At 41.4% G+C, this 20,316-nt stretch overlaps 1 protein-coding gene across 14 annotated transcripts in view; it reads left to right on the top strand.

Annotated features, from left to right (window-relative positions):
* Positions 1-20,316, top strand: part of FGGY (FGGY carbohydrate kinase domain containing) — a 411,751-nt gene that overhangs the window by 215,795 nt on the left and 175,640 nt on the right. For all 14 annotated transcript variants that reach the window (XR_013757719.1, XR_013757720.1, XM_079103863.1 and 11 more), the window contains one exon: positions 14,168-14,271. Coding sequence is in view for 12 of the 14 variants with exons in the window: in XM_079103863.1 (XP_078959989.1) it covers positions 14,168-14,271 (104 nt within the window). In the remaining 2 variants the exon portion in view is untranslated. The remainder of the gene's footprint in view (positions 1-14,167; positions 14,272-20,316) is intronic.

Raw genomic sequence — 20,316 nt, forward strand, 5'->3', positions numbered from 1 at the left:
TTAGTGTTTAAAAAATATAGATATCAAAGCTAGTAGCTGGGCAAGATTATTACTGCAAAAAGCCAATGCAAAACTCAATTTTCTTTCTATGAAGCAGAAACAACCATCTAGAAAATAAGTTTTAAATAGCCTGATTTATAATAATATCAAAATATCAAATACCTAGGAATAAAAGTGACCTCTATGCAGAAAGCTATAAAACATTTTGGAGAAACTTGAAGAAGTCACAGATAAACGGAGAGATATGTTGTTCATTGATTGTTAGGCTCAGTACTGGAAATGCAACCGTTCTCCCCAAGTTGTTGTATGAATTCAGTACGTTCCAATTCAGATTTGAGTGTGAGGGGCTGAAAATTAATAGTCATTTGCAAACTTATTTGGAAAAAGCCAATAGTAAGACTACCTTGAAGAAGAACTTAACAATGGCCAGATATCAAAATTTATTATAAAAGTAATTAATATTGGTATTGTGTTGAGGACAGACATAAACCAGAGGAAAACAAAGTAAGGAGCCAAAACCAAATGCAAATGTCTGGACAATTAATTTGTGACAATACCAGCACTGCAGAGTTGTGAGAAAAAGTTGTTTTTTTTTTTTTTTTTCAGTGAAATAGGGCTATTTGGGTGTCAGCTATTTGAGTTTTAGCCCCTGCCTTGTACTATACATACAAATGAACTTCAAATGGATTATAGCTCTAAATATGAAAAACAGAAGCCCTCAGAATAGGCAAATGTTTCTTAAATAGGAAGTCAATATAAGGACAACCTTGAAACAAAAGATTGGTGAATTGGACTATGTTAAAATGAAGAACTTTTGCTGGGTGCTGTACACCTGTAATCCCAGTGGTTTGGGAGGCTGAGGCTGGGGGACTGTGGGTTCAAAATCAGCGTGGACAGCTTAAAGAGTACTTAAGCAAAGTAGGGAGACCCTGTCTCAAAAAAATTGAAAGGACTTAGAATGTGGCTCAGTGGTTATACGCTGCTGGGTTCAATACCTGGTACAAAAAAAAAAAAAAAAAAAAAAGATACTTTCTTTCATTCAAAGAAAGCTATTATAAAAGTGAAAATGCAAATCATGCAGTAGGAGAAAGAATTTTTCAATACATAGAACAAAGAATTTAAATCTAGAGTGTGTGAAGAATTTCTACAGGTTAATAAAAAACAGTCATACTAACAGAAAATGGTAAAATACTTAAATGACTTTGGGAGAATGGATATGCAAGTGGGCAATAAAATATAAAAAGTATTTTAGCTTCATTAGTTATTAGGAAAGTCTAAACTAAAAGCATAAAATGATACTACTACCCAGCCCCCAAATTATCTACAATTAAAAAGATGGATAATACTAAATGTTGGTGGGCATCAAAACACCCAAATTCTCAAGCATCATATGGCAGTATGACTGGTACCACACTTTGGGACGGAGGTTGGCAGTATCTCCATACCCTATGAATCAACAGTCCTACTCTTCAGGCATGTTCAGTAGGAGTGTATACATGTGCATATAAAAGAAAGAAATGCATATATAAGAATACATACATCTTTAGTTGTAATAGCCCAAATTGGGGGAAAACCCCAAATTCTCATTAGTACTATAGAATGAGTACACATTAAGTATATTCATACAATAGATCATGTAGTAATTAAAGTGTACCAAGTATTGGTGCATGCAGGAACCTGATTGAATCTCACATATATGGTGATAGAAGCTGGCACAAAGAATACACTAAATGGTTCAAAAAATTAGGTAAAACCTGTGGGTTAGATAGTCTTTGGTAGAACATGGTATATGGACAAGGACAGGAAGTGGTTTATTTCTTGATCTGGAGAGGTAAGTTTACTTGGAAAGAATTCACCAAATTTTGTGCTTAAAATTTGTAGCCTTTTAATGAAGGTTATACTTCATTGATAAAGTTTATTAAAGCATCAAAGGGAATAAAAGTTATTTATGCTGGCACCATGCAGCCCTGTGCTAGGTGCTGGGAATGTAGACATGAGCAAGACATAGTTTGGCCATGAAGAACAGAGAGGAGGAGATGTATGGATTAATAGACAACCTGAGGAGTATTCCAATAGGAGCAAAGTCAGGATACATCAGCACAGGAAGGAGAAACCCTAACTCAACATGCTGACTGGCCTGTATTAGGTAGGTAATCGGTGTTAGTTTCCACTCCCTCCTTGCTATGCTGATAACCATGAGTCATCAAGAAAAGGAGAAATTATGTTCAGGATCCTCTTTCTAAGTGCATAATATATGTTAGTGACAAAGGAAGCGTCGCAGGCTCTTTACAGTTCCAAAATATTTGTCACCGCCTGCAGCAACAACTTGCACGGGTCTTATGGGTGGTGGAGTGGAAACTGAGGCACTTCTATCTTTCTCTTTAGTGCACTGCTTTCTTGCTTGTTCATTTATAGAGGATAGAGGAAATGAGGTTTACTTGCTTTGAGAGGAGAGAGACTGTTTCTTGCTTGTTTACTTATAGAGGATAGAGGAAATGAGGTTTACTTGCTTTGAGAGGAGAGACCCCGCTTATCAGAGAGAGAGACTTTGCTTAAGAGAGAAACTTGCTACGCCTTAAAGTCCTGCATACGTCCACCTAAGGTGCCCTAGTGATGCATCTCAGTTCTCCGTTCTGCGATCTGCCTTCCGCCGCTGCCCCTACTCGCTGCTGTGTTCTTTCTTCTGGCTTTTTTGCTAATGGCTGCTGTGGCGTGTCTTCTCTGGCTACTGCCGCACTGCGTGTCTTCTGCTACTGCTTTTCTGCTGCTAATGGCTGCTGTGTGTGTTTTTCCCTCTGTCTTGCTCTGCCTACGCTTATATCACCTCCAGGACACGGAGAGCAGGGCCACGCCTCTTACGCAAAGATTAGGCGAGTCGCTCTGAGCAGGCAATTAGTGCTGAGAACACATGCGCATACATTGTGTGCGTGGCCGAGAAAATCACCTGAGTGTGCTTATGTCAATTAACCTCCTCGCTGCCGATGTGATCAGGCACCATCCTGGCGCTGCCAACATGGCACAGCCCCCAACAGGAAGCAGTGTGTTTTTCTTTGTGTGTGTTTTAACTGTGAACTTTCCTTAATGTGCGAGGTTAGTGTTTCAACCTCCTTTGTTGAAAGGCATTTGCCTTCAAGAGGCTTTGAGATGGTGGATTGAGTGCTATTTTTTAAAATCATTGAAAAATTCTTCCCTTTGAAATGTAGATTTATAAGGACAGAAAGCAGAGGAAGAGTGAAAAATAATGTGAATATACAGGACAAATGCAACAGAAACGTATAACCCCACAGATGTACAAAAATGTGCAGACACCATTCCAGTAGCTTAATGGTTAGGAAGAAGCAGCATGGGTTCTGGAGCAGGACTGGGTTCTTATTTTGGGATATCACCTACTCCTTTTGTGACCACGGATCAGTTCCTTAACCAGTAGTAACTAAGTTTCTTAGCTCCAGGATGGCATCATAATTGCAGTTATGAGAATTAAATAAGATTATATAAAGTACTTGGAACAGCACCTGGCACAGGTTGACACTACAGAAGCATCTGCTGTGGTGGTAATGATAATGTCACCACTGCAAAAAAAAAAAGTTAAGGCTTTTTTTGCAGCACCAGCAGGACCTGGAGTCAGTGACCATAGCCAGGGTCACCACAGTGGCAGGGATCTCTCTAGTCGTAAAGTCAGAAGGAAAGCAGGCCTCAGGAAGATACCACCTTGGAGCCAGCCACACAGTAGAAATTAGCTCCTCCTATCAGAAGACGTGTCTGTGTGTCTGTTGAAGCCATTGTGAGGCTGTGTCCACCCAGCTCTCCCTCCCCGGGTGATTGTAAGCATCTTGAGGATGGTGGCTGTTAAAGAAACGGTACAGTTTCCCTTGCAATGATGAGCTACATCTTAGTAATTATTGAACCTAAATCCTACCAAACAGAGGGAGAAAACATTAATTAATTACAATGCAATACAATTACAGTAATTAATCACTTACATGGGCCAGCACCGTTCTTTCAAAACAAGACTGTATTTTTACACTTTTACTTCCAAACCATCAATTCCTTTTCGCAGATGAGCTATCAGAAGCTCAAGAAAATCAGCCCTTTTGCCTGAGGTCATGCGATGAAGTAGTGTTATGGGGAAGTAACTCCTCAGAGCCATTGCCCTTGCCCTTCTTGGCTAGCCCCCATTACCTTGTGGAGCCACAAGGGCACAGGACAAGGAGAGCAGCGCCTGGCAAGACTACTGTCCGAGAAGGTAACCTCAGGAGCAGGTGCAGAGTGGAACCTTCTGGGAGGGCTACATTTTGATATCTCCTGAAGTGGAGATGTTTCCACTGCAGTTTCTGAAAAATGCCACTGTGTTTCTCATGGAATTTTCTGTGATTGATTTTTGTTCTCCCCTTCTGCACTATTTATTTATCTAAGCTTTTATTCTCTTTGAAACACGTTCAGCCACATGTCCTTCATTGTGCTCCAGCCCTGGGCCCTTTATCCTACCCAGGATTTTTTTCTCCCTCTCCAGCTGCTCTTTATATCACTTAATTCTCTGAGCCCACTAGCCTGACTCTTTTCCGCTGGGGGTCACCTTCCACGCCCACCCCAGTCTCCTGGGATTGGGGGAGAGAGCAGAACCAGAATTCAACTTCAGGATCTATTTTCCTTTTGGTTTCCTTATTGTGTGAAGCTGGGGGCCAGGCTAGATTAATCAGTCTAGGTGCAGTGGAGCCCTGTGACCCTCCCCAGGGGAAATCAGAGCCTTATAGAAACTCAGCTTGGTTTTTGGCTCCCAGACTGAATTCCAAGCTTTGAAGAGTCTGTCAATGTTCAACTAACCCCTGGAAGTTTGTGATGGGACCGAAACTTATCACCAAGGGGGAGGTGCAGTCAGAAGGTGGTAGAAAAAAAAGCTCGCCTGCGAATTTGGATCTTTTTCTCAAAATTTCAGACCTTGTCCCTTAATTCAAATGTTCTAAAGAACCAGTCTAAGCCCTTCTTATAAGCACTGGTATCCTTCTGGAGTATCCCATTTGGTCAGCTCTGTCTTTGAGGAGATGGTTTGGACTGTGATTCTGTTCTCTACCTTCAGGGAGCCTTCCTGTCACTTTATAAATGAGATCACCCATCTTGTGGCAAGAAAGAGTTGCTGAAGGAAACCCAGTTCTTCTTTCTACCAGAATTGGGCACTTTACAGTTGCAATATCCCAGTTATTCTAGTTTGCCTGGGGCAGAGGGGGATCCTTCCCTTTTCCTGACCTGTTTTAGATTCATGGTGGAGGCTCCTAAAACAAAAGACAGATAACAAAAGACACATATACATTTATTTAATATGAGTTTTATAGGACATGGGAGCCTTCATAAGGAAATGAAGACCCAAAGTAACACTTAAACCTGAGTAGTTTATGGTAGGTTTTATGAAGAGTAGACTCGTGGAGAAATGTAAGAGCAAACACTATATGATCTAATGGTAATAAACTAGGGGAAACTTAGCAAGGCCTGTGTATCTAGATTCTTCTCTGTGACCCTTTCTCTTCAGAGATAAGCTGTTCCTCTCCTTTGGGTGTAGGGAGGGCATCTCCCACATAAAGGTTTTGTGACCTGCTTCAGGGAAAAATCAGAGAAATCCTTCCCAGATTTTATTACCTGCTTCAGGGGAGAAGGGTGGGGGTGGGGGCATCCTGCCTCTGTGCTTTTCTCAGATACCTTTAGCTTAATATATACAATACACTGATGTGCAGTATTTTGAGACAGCATGTCCTGACCCTTATCAAACAGTGCTATCAAGAAAAATGACCTTGTAAAATAGATGCCACTCTTAGATTCCCACCTTACAACTGGGAAAACTGAACTTCAACAAGTTGAACTAGCTTATCAAAGTTTGCATAGCAAACTCATGGTGGAACTGGAAATCAAATGAAGATCTGTCTGACTTCAGACCCAGAACTTCACACTGACTAACCAAGCCCTTCAGAACACAGTTCATCTCCTTCAGACTGTGACCCAGCAACCCTGCGTCAGCTGGCTTTCCTGTCTCTCCTCTCTTTGCTTTATTGTCTCTTTTGTCTCAAAGTGTACCAGAAATGCCTTTCCCCTTCCCTGCTAATTGACATGTCCTTACCTATCCTTCCTGAGGAGACCTCCCTGACCATCCAAGCTAGGTCCCGTGCTGTTTTGCTGTCAGTAGCCCTTCTGTTTTTTAAGCATTTATCAGTGTATCTTTTCACCCCTACTGGACAAGGATGTTATAGAACAAAAGAAAATAATTTCCGTCTTTAGATTTCTAGCCTCGGACATGGTTCCTGACTTATAATTGGGGATCAGTTGATAGCCATCTATTAGTCAATAAATTTATAAAATATCAGAAGCCAACTATATTATGACTTAGAGTCAGTGTCATAGATCTATTTAAGGATCTGTTCCAAAAGATACATTTGTGTTACTTGGACCAGTTCTCTTAATTTTGATTTCTTTATTTTACAAAGTTTTTAATTTGTGAATTAGCATGACTGTTTGAATTGGATTTACCCTTACACTTTACCAGGCCTAATGCTGGGAAGTGAAAATGTCTTTTTTGAAGTTAAAGATGACAATGTCCAAGTAATTCAAAGGTTGTGTTGAGCTTAGAAAGAAAGGAATTTCTGAAATCCAGTTTTTCTTTGTCTTTATGTGGGGTTTGCTAGTGTTCTTTAAGTCTTGAATTTCCAAACTATTGTGTATTAGCCTACCTTTAAGAGTTGATCTCACTGGATAGAAATGAGGAACAAATAAGTGAGACCCAGTTATCTGAGGTTCTACTTTTTGTTTTTTGTCTCTCTCCAAACACCATAAGGCTCTTGTATTTGTTCTGATTGGTCCACGTCATGGCTATAAGGCAGAAATGATGAACAACGCCACCACAAATTTGATCATGCTGTGAATGGTGCTTCATTTAACTGGGTTTTGGGGAGATAAATAGCTTTTGGTTTATGCTCAGCAGTGTTTAAAATGCTCACCCGGATTATGCCTACTGTCTGGTACCTCATTTTCCTTACTCCCTGTGCCCCCCTCCCCCATTATTCTGTCATCAGTTGGACTTTCATGGATAGAAAACAGATGTTCCAATCAACCTAAATAAACCAAATAATGCATACACCAAGCTGAAGGTAGGCACATAAACCGCCATGCCAAGTCCTGCTATTCATATTGGACACAGAGTTGTCAAGAATAACAACAGTAATGGTGAAAATATATGGAGCAAACTAGGTCCCAGCCACAGTTCTTCTTACTCAGTCCTCACAGCAACCTGGTAAGCAACAGAGTATCACCATTCCAATCTTGTAGGTCAGGAAACTGAGGCACAGGAGGTTAAGTGATTTGACTGGCTTGCCAGACTTGACATCAAGCCCTCTAGTCCCAGAGCCCTGGCTCTGAACCATTGTGCCCTGAAGAGTTCAGCTACCTAGTAAATGGCCATCCACTTCTAATTCGAAAGCATTTTCTTATTTTTCTGGGTCTGTGAGGGTGGGAGGGTGAAGAGGGGATGGTAGCAGTGTCTAGGTGTGTGAAATCTCTTCATAGGTTAAAGACAAAGGTACACCCATTTTAGAATTTAATTTGGGTGAATTCTAAATGAGGTTTCATTCCAGGTCAAGACAGGGCTTCATCCTGCACTAAGGTCACAGATTCTTTTCAACTGTGCTGCTCCCCTTCAATTGTTAGGTGCATGGTTATTCCTTGGGCTTGCTTTACTGCTGCCATGACAGTTTTGAAGGACCCCAAATTCAGTCATGCTGTCTGGGAATACCTGGAATTTTGTAAGGAGTTGAAAAGAAAAGGCTGGTTTCTGCAACTGTGAGTTAGCACCCGTCTGGAGACCTGGGTGTGATGCCTCCACTCCCCTGCTCTAGCAGTGACAACGTATTTGAGAAACTTTTTTTCTATTTTCCCTAACTGTAAAGCAGTTTGGTGATAAGTACCTCACAAGATTGTTGTGAAAAATGTATTTTCAAAGTGTCAGACACAAAACAATTTCTCAATAATGATGGATCTCATATCCTTTACTCTTTACCAATGATTTTTAGCAAGTTTAAACTTGCTAAGGTATGTTGTGAGACTCCATTAATTTTATTGTCAATCCATGAATGTCACTCAAAACTCTTCAGTATTTTTCACCTTTAGTCCTACATAAGATGCAGAGAAATTGCCCATGATGAAACATGCTGCTGATGTTTAGGAGACGTCTTATGCTTTACTAGTTCATGACTTATGCCACAACCATTTATTCATTCAACAAATACAACAAAATTTTAGTGAGCTACTGCAGTATCAAGACTCAGTGTACAATTGTAATATTTTAATTTACAAAAGAAAACAGATTTGCTTATTCTCAATTTAGTCATCACCCAGTAGAAAGAGACAGTTTTGCAAACAAATAAATACAATGATAGCATCTGTAGTGTCAGGAAGTGGAGTACGAGGGGAGAAGGCTTGGTTCATTTTGCCTGGCTGGGAGGCTTAAGGCATGAGGAGGGAAGTGGTCCAGAAAGATTCTGATACTACAGCTGAGGCCTCAGCATGGAGTGCGTGCTCCCAGGTAGATTGTTGGGAGTTGAGGGGCAATAGTGGAAGGATCTTCTTGGCAGAGGGAGCATCATGAGCAAATGCCCAGCCACATGGACAAGCAGGGCACATCCAGGAGTGTGTAGATAAAACTCCACGAAGTCCTGTTTGTTCCAGGCACTGCTGCAGTTCCTGAAAGGAGGAGCTCCCATTTATTGAGAACTAGTATGTTCCCCTATACATCTCCCTTAATCCCCACAGCAATTTTGTAGGTAAATATTGCTACTGAGTTCTTCAGATATGGAAGTTGAGGTTCCACATCTGAGAGGCAAAGACCTTTGCCCCAGGGCATGTAAGTAGGCTTCAAGCCCAGTTCTAAGGAAATAGAGCAAATGAAATAATAGCAACAATCACAAGAACAAAATAAGAAACACAGCAAACATTTACATAGTATGAGCATGTTCTAAGCTGCACTAATACAAAATCTGTTAGCTCTAAGCAACTATTTAAATCAAAATTAGCTAAATTGAATGAAGTAGAAAAATTCAGTTCCTCTGTTGTGCTAGCCACCTTTCAGATGTTCAGTGGCTACATGTGACTGGTGAGTACTGTATTGGACAGTGCCAATATAAAACATTTCCACCGTCACAGATGGTTCTGTTGAATAACTAAGTACTTTATGTGTATTAACACATGTGATTTTTATAACAATCCTATGAGGAAGAGACTTATACAAATTGTAATATGTAGAAATTGAGACTTAATGAAGATGGGAAATGTAACCGACATTACATGATGAATGAGTCCTATTTTTTCATAATACCAAACCAGTATATTGTGTTCTTTGTAATATAAATGAGTATCACTCAAAATAATAGAAATAATAGAATACCATGTCTGCCAGTATATAGACTAGCCTTAGGTTTTCTGCAGAGCAAATGCCATTGCTATGATCCCTGCCCTGCTGGGACCTCACAATTGGCACAGGCTTTGCAAACACAGGGCTGATATCCCATGGATGCCAACCCCTCAGCCAGCTTAGTCAAGCAGCCCATCTGATAGACATTATCAGTGCATTCATTCCTTCAAAAGGCCGAATCAAGTCTCAAGTTGATAAAATCTTAAGTAATGTTCAAAATTCTTTTCATATTTTTTGTCGTCTTCCGAGCAGGTATCTGAGGTGGTTGTTTCAGGAGAATCTTTTTAAGATGCTACCACATTAGACAAGGTAACTAAAAATCCTGATGTGAATTCTCCTCCTGCTTCTTAGTGTCTAAATAAGTTTTATAAAGTTACTTCACCTCTCTGAAATTCAGTTTTTTCAACTGTGAACTGGAAATAAAACACATGTATCACAGGGTTTTTCTAAATATTAAATAAAGGGTGCAGTGTTTGAGGATGCTTTGCAAGTTATAAAGCACTTTATGAAGCTATAAAGTAGGAGATAATTATAACACAAATTTTAGAACTTAGGATGGTTTTCTTCTATATGACCCTGTAAAGTTTTCAAAGCTGCTCTGGCTTGATAAATTACAGGACAACATGCTCTCTTAATCATAACATTTGCAAAGTCCTTTTTCTTTTCTTTCATATAAATATAGTAGGCACTCAATAAATGTTTTGGAAGAAAGGAAATATGGTTGGATAGAAGGAAGAGAGAGAGGGAGACAGCATGCAAAGGAAATAAGAGCTGCTCATGAAGTTTTAAATTTTTCCTCTAAATTTGTTTTTAAATGTGAACAATATGTATGAACAATATAATATGTGAACAAGTCATTAAGCTTATTTTTCTGCTATTTGTTTCTCATTCAACAAGAATTTATTGAGCAACTATCATCAACTGGTTGTTGTGCAAGATTCAGAGAAAAGACTGTTGAATATGTCACTATTTTTTAGACCTATTTTTTCAGCTGCTAATTTTGCTCCTTAAACATTCTGAGGAATGCAGAATGAACTGATATTTGTACAGCACTATGAGGGGCCCCAGCAGTGTCAGGGCAGCACTTGTCAAAATCTCATCTTGAGAATTATTTCCCAATGTCCATGTGCAGGCTGTGAATCTTCTATGGAACATGAAATGTGTTTATTCAGAAAGGAGAAAGCCCCTCCCAACTTTTCTTACTTTTTCCTGCTTATTTGTGGGCCTGTTTTCTCATGGGTAGCCCCTCCGTGCTCTAGAGGGACACAGGAAAATGAGACTGTCAGCTCCTGGATTTATGTGAGATTCACAAGAGCATCCCCCATGTGTGGCTGTTGAATCAGGGGTGATGATAGGCAGAGTGGAGAGAATCTCCCATGAGGGTAACCTGGGCAAGGCCTGCCTCTTGCAGGTGCTATGCAGAACTGACTGTGGTTGTCTAAGTCTCGTTGGTACTGTAGAATCAGTATCTGAAGAGGAACTTTTTGTTCCTGTTTCCTGACAAGGAGGCACTGTATCTGATACATCAAAAGACACATTTTCTGTATCCTATACTGAGAATGGCTGAATAGCAACCACCACTTGTGATCCATTCTTCCATTGGAGAGATGAGGGAACTAGTTCTAACTTGTGGCAGAATTGGGGTTAAAACTCTGATTTTTTCTTACTTCAGTGCACTCATTATGTTCCATGGTGAACTGACATTTCCAAATATATTTCCTTTTCAGAAGACAATTATAACATCATAGAGTGAGGGAGTATAGAAAGAAAATGGGTTTTGGAGTAAGAGTGACAGGTCAGCTCTTGGCAATGCTTACTATATCTGCATGACCTTGGACCAGTTACTCTGGTCTTTGTTTTTACATCTGTTGAAGGGAATAAAGAATATTTACCTTTAGTGGATGGTGCAGAGATCAAATGAGAGAATATTTAAAGACTTAACACAGTATCCAGCCTATCTTAAGTGTCTGATATGCTTTCTAGAAACAAAGGAAAAATTCAGTTGACTTGAGAAAATGTTCATAGTTTTGTGATGGCAGTGATGGTGACGTGGCTACCATTGATCAAACATCTATGTTGGGTTTTGTTTTGGCGACAAACCTGCATTTTAATGGTGAAGAGCCAATACTTTGGAATCAGATTGACTGAATATGAATTGCAGTGCTGCTCCTTGGGAGCTGTGTGACCCTGCAGAAGTTTCTTTTCATCTCTAAGCTTCAGTTTCTTCATTGCTAAAACGCCAATAATAACAGTACCAATCACACTAGTAAGTTGTTTTAAGAATAAAAATGAGATGTCTAGGGAGAGCAGTTAAAATTAGCTTATATCTGAAGTTTCTTCTGTCCTAAAGTCCTTGTGTCCTGAATGGTGAATGTTTCACTCAGGGTCCAGCCAGAAAGGCATAAGCCATTCTAAATGCTGATAAAAGGACTCTCAGCTGTTTCTCCCTCTCAAGATGGCCCTCACCCTCCCTTGAATATGTATTCCTTCCTTTACCCCCAAAGCCTCTCACTCTTGAAAGAGCCCACATTCCTGAAATATCTCTGCTTTCCTAAATACATCTGTCTGTACCTCTAAAACAATAACAAGCACCACCACACTTATTATTATTACTCTTGTAAAAAAGAGAGAATTTTATACAGAAAGTGGTGATCAGATGATGGAGCAGAGAAATTAGAGAGCAGCTTCCACCACAGGTCAGCAGTCAAAGGAACAAGATGGTGTTCCCGTGGTTCGAGAGGAGTGTACCCCAGCAGACGCTGTATCTGTGACCGCCCTGATAGCAGAGCCTGAGTCAGAGGGAAGCAGCACTCCTGGGACCTTCACCTGAGACAAAGAGGAGGTCTGCCCAGGCCTCCAGCCCTCTGGCAGGACTGTCCTTGACTGAGTCTGGGAACTACAGTCTGCAGGGGCAAGCCCCGCCATGCTGAGCAGAGTAGGGGGCTTGTTCTGAAAGCAAATAGGGCCCAGGACTCTCACAGGTTCAATTCTCAGACCTCAACTGCCTGTTTGCTGTGATAACCAACATAGAAAGTTTGGAAGAGCTGTACTTCCCCCTACTGCTGGGCCTCTGAACAATAGCAGAGGTGCACAAGTTGCTATACCAGCAGGTAGAATTTGGAAGAAGCAATGAAAAAAATCTAGAAAGCTATCAGAAGACTGTGGCCCCTAGATTCCACTTTCTAGAAAGACCTGCTTGCTTGAGCAGCCAGTGCCTTCAGTATCCTGGAATTTGTGACCTGATGAGACACCCCCACCCTGCCTTTTACTTGGCTAACTTCTGTGGAACTCGGCATGGACTGAACACCTGGGGAAATTCTGGAGCCTCTATGTATACCCTCTCTCCATGTATACTGATCCCCTGCATTGAAGTGCTCTATTTGGAGTTCTCTTTTTCTCACCAGGCTGTGAGTACCCTGAGTGCAGGGCCTTGCCTTCTTTATCATTGAATCCCCAAGCATGTGCACTCTCACTTTCTGCCCTGAGCTAGCAACTGGGGTAGGTACTGGGCTGCTAAGCATGTGAGCAAGGCAGTACCAGCTTCCTGCAGCTTTTATTATAGAAGAGGAGCAGATGGCATGTGATGTCTCAAAACTACCGGTGCCTCTTCTGTTAGGGAAGTCCAGTCGTGCATGAAAACATTTAATAGTGAGACTGTATCAGGGATCATGGAAGCTCTGATAAAGTCACATCTGATTTAGGAGTAAATAGAAGCTAGCCTACCAGAAAGGTCAGGGAATGGCATCTGAAGCAGAGGGAAGAGCAGGTGCAGAAGAGCAAACAGCACTGGAGTCTGAGAGCAGAGTGGTCATGCATGAAGTGGTTGAGATCACCAGAATCTGTTCTCACTTCATCTCATGTCTGAACATCACCTTGAGCATCTTTCACCTGCCTGATGTTGTAGTTATGAACATTTGCATGTTTGTGGCCCCCACATCAGGCCTGGTGTATCATTTGCTGCATAGAAAGTACTTGTTGGGTATTTGCATAGATGAAGGTAGAATCACTTTAACTAACTGTAATTGTTTTTAGTTTCACATGTCTAGCAAGTATCAAGGAATATAGTCTGTGTGGAAAAGCCTGAGTTTCTACCACTTGTGAGAAACTCTGCTTCTGACGTTCTTTGAACAAGAATTCCCTCTCAGTCACCCTCTCCTTTACACTTTGAGCTCTGCAATAAGTATGCTGAAAAGATTCAGTCACGAAAAAACTCCTTTACTTTGCCTTGAGATTGACAAGTAATGCATTAAACCAGATTCCGTTCAGCTCTGTTCCTTACTACTAGTGCCACCTTGGGCAAATCACTGAACTGCTGCAGACCTTGGTTTCTTTTCTGGTGTCTGTCTCTAACATTAATAACATCCACTTGACAGTGTTAATATCAAATGAGACCACATAGGTAAATATACAGCATAGTGCCTGGTATTTAGTGAGCATAAAACAACAGACAGCCACTGCTTGTAATATGTAAATAGGTACAGTTAACTGTCAGTATTACAAGGTCAGATACCATACATGGACCAGAGCAAAGCAAGAACAGAATGAGTTTTCTAGTTTTCCTATGGTACACAAGTATGCCCTTTTGGTTTCTGTTTGAAATTGGTCCACACATGGGAGTCTTCCTCTATGTTATTTGACTTTTAAAAGGTGTTTTATGCTTGTTTTAGCTTTCTTTCTTTCCTTACTTTTTTTTAAAGAGGATTTTGTGGTTTTACTTTCTCACAGGAGTGATTGGAGCAGATGTGAGGGGTCACGGCCTCGTCTGTGAGGGACAGCCAGTGACGTCACGGCTGGCTGTCATCTGTGGAACGTCTTCTTGTCACATGGGGGTGAGTGCGGGGCACAAGGGCAAAGCCACTGTGTAGGGTGGGAGGCAGCCCAATGGGAGATACTGAGTAACTCGCTCCTTCTCTGTTCCTCTTCTTCCCTGTTTCCCTTCCTGCTCCCTCATGTGTGTTTGGCCAGAAGCCTGGTTCTCCTTTCTCCAACCTTGCTTATATTTGCCAGGACTTTTTCCAGGGGCCAAAATCTTAAAAAGCATGAAAAGGTTGTGTCTGCCTTTGTAGCCCACCCTGGCCATAGAACCCAGGCAAAAGGAGTGAAATTGGTCTATGAGGGCAAAGCCTCACTTCCCGAGACCCATTTCTTCTTCAGGGGCAGCTGACTCGTCCATGGCAAGGTGGGGGTGTCTGTTTTCCTTGGCTGCTGAGTTCTTTCTCCATCAATATAAATCCATCTCCCTGGGAGCGTCCTGATGATCTATAGAATTAGACTGTGTATCATGACTTCAAAAGAACACTGATAAGCAATTTTCACTTTGTTAATTTTTCTCCATGAATTAATGGAAAGGCTTTCTCCAAGATTGCAGTTAAAATTTAGTGCCTGCCCTAAAATTTATATCTTCTTTAAATGCAGGAGCCTGAAAGCATTCCATTTCGATAAGTACCCATTTCTACCATATTTTTATTTAAAAGTCATTACTCTGTTAAACTGAGATAGACGACTCCTTGGATTTTTCCCAGATGAGTACAATAGAGGAGGGGGGAAAGGGGGAGGAGCAGGGAGATGAGCCTGAGAGTAGAGTGGGACAGAGCCCAGAGCAGAACGTCTGCAGCTAGGGAAGAAATCATGTGCTATGTGAAACTGTTCAGTGACTGTAGGTACCACTGAGCCTCTTTTACTGGTAGATGCTTTGAGTAAATATCAATGCATTTACTTTCTTACTGATTCCTCCCCTTACCTCCTGGCTGTACTAAACTCTGCAGCATAGGATGGCATAGGCCCACCAGTCAATGTGATAAGAGTTGTAACAGATATTGTAATGTAATATGAAGAACCAAGTAGATTCAGATGGAACTTAGGATACTGACCATTTGCTTATACTCGGGCACTGTGCATTCTCCTGTGTTGTAAAGATGGCAGGCCCAACCAGATTGGTTTCCAGTCCCACTTTTCCCCCTTCCTAAATATGGGTGCTTAGGCAAAGAACTTCACCTCCCTCAGATTCTTCGCTTTCAATCTGTGGCGCCTGATGGCAGTCCCTCACGGTGCGAGGCTGGAACGCGGCTGTGTAAGTGCTCAGGCAGATGAGCCCTTCAGAAGGCTGGCTCTTGATGGTCAGCCCTGTTGCTATCAGGTAAGAAGGAGAGAGTGACTGACTGCCAAGAGGTATCCAGGGAGGGCTACAGATGGCCTCCTAAGGTGGCATTTGGACTGGACTTAAGGAAATACATTTCTTCATATTTGTTTTTTTGGACTCTAGGGGAGGCAGTAAATGGAACTTCCTTAACCAAGTTTGAAAGTTCCCACATCCTTCTTCCCCTTCAGCAACCCTGTGGTAAAGCTTAGCTGTCTTGGAAGAAGAGATCCACAGTCCTAAGATCTTTCAATGGGAAGAGTCCAAATAGCTATCCAGCTCTTACTTCCCTTGATGTGGGTCTACCCTTGTTCCCTTGTCTTGACCAATCACCAACTTAAACCTATGTAACTCATCCCTTATTTTCACTGGGACACGTTGAATCTGGCTTCTCCTGTCGAGTCTGAGTTCCAAGCATTTTTACCCCACACACTTCAGACTTCTGAGCAAAAGCAGATCTAAATGAATATGGGTGACTCTGTGAGGCTCCACTTCTCATCCTGTTTCTTCATGAGATGATACTGGCTTTTCCTGCTAGTAAGCATGGAAAAGTCCAGTAGTTTTCCCAAGGACATAAAGATATTAAGTTCCGGAACTAAGAACTCAAATTTTGCTCTACATGGTTCCAAAGTTCACACTCCACAATGCCCTGCCGTATTGTGCCTACTCACCACATGGTCACAGGAGTGGGGAGCAGGGGCACTGGGTCATCATGTGCACAGGAACTCCTGCTCATGCACTGGCCCTGTGACCACAGTGAGCCTCTTAACTTCTCTGAGACTCAGATTCTTCATCCATCAAGTTTGGGGAGTGGTGCCAGTTTTACAGGATTGTTGGATAACATGTATTAGATCCATCTGTACCAGGCACATAGGAGACCGTAATGGTGGGGATTCTTATAAAACATTCCCAGTGACATAAAATGCTCACATGAAGCAACTGTTTGGGCTTCAATGAATTTGATGGGCAGCTGCAGTTGGTTGCAATGAATAAGGGCCATAAAATGCCAGTTTATTATGTCGTGTCCTACTGGAAATAACAGCCCCCACCCCCACTCTGCTTTGTACTTGGGAGTGGGAAGGGACCTTCTGGGCCAAGGGGATTAATCACCAGCTTTAATGTTATGTCATGAGGGCGAGACTGTGGTCATGCTGGCAACAGAGAGTGCCTTTGATCTCCCTCAGGTGCTGGGAGCCAGCATACCAACAACAATCACACCTTTGTGAGGTCTAGGGGAGGTGCAGTTTAGAGAAACACTCCCAGGGAAACTCAAGGACCCCCTTTGTTGTGGTTATGGCAAATAAAACCACCACTGTCAGGAAAAATTGCCAAACAGAACTCAGGGACCAAAGGGGGCTGTGGGTTTTCCAAAAAGTGGTTTCAACATGACCTAAAGAATTCTTGCTGTCTGCTCACTTCTGGTATTTCCAACTCAGTGAGTTAATTGAGACAAAATTCCCAAGGACATTTTATTATTGATCCAAGTTGTCTCTTTTCTGGTCACCCAAAAGGAATGAATGAATGAATGAGCAGTAATTGAGTATTGGTAAATACTTTAAAGCTCCCTACCTCCAAGTTCCTGTTACCTCCAGGAATCTGGAGAAAAAGCCTGAGGTTGAACATAAGACGTACTAATCAGGCCTTTGATATTTTAGAAGATACAAGTGTGGGCTGTACATTCATCTTCCTCAGGGATGATTTAATTAACAAGGAAAAAATGCTGTTCTTTTTTTAACTCCATGAAAGCAGAGCTGCTTATTCAAACTTAATTACTACCAAGTCACCAAAACCCAGGATAACACACGGCAGGGGTTAGCCAGAGGTTGAAAAGTCACAGGGTCAGATGGAGATGATCCTTGTTGCTCCAGCACACCTCTCCTGGAGCTGTCAGGTCAGGTTGTAACTTGGCAGCTTGTCCTCCAACTAAGTGTCAGATGGGGGGCAAACCCTGTGGCGGAGGGTTTGATGAGGTAAGGCTTATGCAGAACAATGCTTGATGAGATTTGAGAAGTGTTGCTGCACCTTAAAGTGTATAGAAAATGAGGGTTTCTCAGTCTTAGGTGAACACAGAGCTAGTGATTCTCTGTCACTACATGGACACGGAATCTCTAAGACATGAACCCCTGTGCTAATCCTATTACTTACTATGAATTTAGGTAGATGCTTCATCTTTCAGTGCCTCAGTTTCTTTATTTGTTAAATGTGAGAAATAGTATTTTTCCATAAATTTATGTCAAAAATTAAATTGGATAATCTCTGTAAATAGCTTGGCATTGTACCTGGCACAAAATGCCAAATATAGTGTTGTTATTAAAGATGATTCATTAAGACTAGAATGATCCATGTTTTAATAGATTAAAATCAGAGACATCAGCCTGAACTCATATTTAGCTTAACATAGGAATTATTTACAGATACATGTATATACTTGGGTTAGTAACCATATATATATATATATTTACTCTTTCTATTAGGTAAGAGGACCTAGAAATAAGAACTTTCCAGAAGGCTGTGGTTACAAGTATATTTCATGCCCAGACCTTGGTTTCTAATATCCTGATCCAATAAAGAGAATCATGATGTCTTGGAGAAATGGTTGATTGTGGGATTGGGACACAGAAAACATAAGATAGCAATACCTGAGGCTCTGTTTTTTATAAGAAAAGAGGTTCATTTAGTTCACAGCTCTGGAGGTTGAAGGGCATGGTGCTGGCATTGGTGAAGCTCTGGTGAGGACTCCTTTGGCTGAGTCATCAAATGTTGAAATGTTATCATATTGAAAGGAGGGAGAGGGATAGGGGAGAAGAGAGATGGGTGAGAAAGAGAGAGAATGGAAACAAGAAGCAGAGCATGGGGCCAGTGGAACCTCCCAGTAGGCCCCACATCTTAAAGGTTTCACATTTCTTAACATTGCCACACTAAGAAACAAGCTCTCAATACATGAACCCTTGGGGGACACACTCAAACTATATTCAAATGATTACAAAGGTATAATATAGATTAGTCATAAAAGTGCAATGCTAAGTAATAGAAGCAAGACAAAAAAAGAGTAAAAACCATACAGTTCTGTTATTTTAAAACATAGGAGATGAAAACTAATATATAATGACAAAAAGCACATGGGTGGTGGATTACCTAGAATGGGGGAATGGGTATAATGAGGACCAAAAGAGTAGAATTAGAGAAGGGCACAGGAAAGATTTGGAGAGATGGATGTGTTTATCTTTATTGTGGTTATATTTTCATTGGGTGTGTGCTGTGTCAAGGCAACAAGTCAGACATAGATATGTACAGTTTATTAAATGTTAACTATAGCTAGAAAAAGCATTTTTTAAAAACCTAAAGATAATACTGGAGAAAAAATTAAAATAGCAATAGTATCTGCAATCATTTATACAGTGCATACTGTATCATAGACACTATTCTAAATGCATCCCTGAAATTATTTTTGAAACACTATACATTAGGTAATTAATAAATATTAGTTGGTACTTTTTCCTTTCTCACTTGATTCTGTAGCTGCTGAGACATATTTTATCTGACTCTTTTAGGTTTTTTTTCTTGTTTTAATAGTACCAACTTATATGTCAGGTGAAGCTGACTTGATTAGAGGGTCCATGATTCCTGTACTTTCTCTGGGCCCATCCTGTCCAGCACAGCACTAGATGCATAGTGGATGCTTAGTGGCCATGTTGTTGCATACCTTTTCCTAGGGAAGGGTGCAAGTGCTTATATTTTCTCAAATCTCATCTCACTCCTTCTCATCCATTAGGGTCATCATCATTCATCACCTTTTTCTGTTGAATGAGTTCTGATTGAGTGGGAGAAGCCCCCAGGTCTAAGGTGCCTATCCTCCCCATCACCACCTTCTGTCCTCTACCTCACCAGGGAATTCAGGCAGTTCATTTGGCCTCTCTGGGAAGGAAGATTTTATCTGGTTTCAGTGAGAAACCAGCCACTCTCTACTCTCTCCTTTCCTCCACCAAGATACGTATCTGGATGTTCCATCTTTCTCCCACTCCTCTCCCTCACCCTACCACCACCCTGTGCCTTGAAAGGTGGGCATGGTTTCCTCCCCCTGGAGCTCATAGGATGCACTTAGGTTTACTGGCTCCATGTCTTGACCTCAGTTCTGCTGGGAGTCTGCAACCCCAGCATCTCTGGGCTCCAGCCAGAGAGAAATATCCTTTCAAACTGGACCACATTGTTAAAGCTATGTTCTTTAGGTAATTTCTCTAATGGCACAATATAGCTGCCTCAGACCTTTCAGGGAAACATTCCCTTAAAACACAGGACCCTGGACAAGGTCTATTTTTTAGAAGAGTCAAGGATACTCAACATCATTAGTTGAAAGGGGAATGCATATTAAACCACAGTGAGATCTAGTGTATACTTACCAGAATAGGTGAAGCCATGGGGAGAACATGGGGAACTAGAACTCTCACACAACACTGGCGGGAAGTGAAATGGTGCAAACACTTTGGAAAGCAGTTTCACATTTTTTCAAAGAGTTATACTGCTATGCCATCCAGTCATTCCATTGCTACAGAAGCTGGGCAGGGCTCTCTGGCCCCACGTTTCTGTAAGCCCACCAGGAACACAACAAAGCCTCTCAGAAGGTAAGAAACAAGAACTTATGGCATGACAGCATCAGGCAGTTCAGTCACACAATTGCATTCACATGGGAACTGAGCTCTTCACCAGGTTATACCGTGAAGCACACCAGAAGAAAACATAA

This window comes from Sciurus vulgaris (genome assembly GCF_902686455.1).
Source record: "Sciurus vulgaris genome assembly, chromosome: 1".
NCBI classification, from domain to species: Eukaryota; Metazoa; Chordata; class Mammalia; order Rodentia; family Sciuridae; genus Sciurus; species Sciurus vulgaris.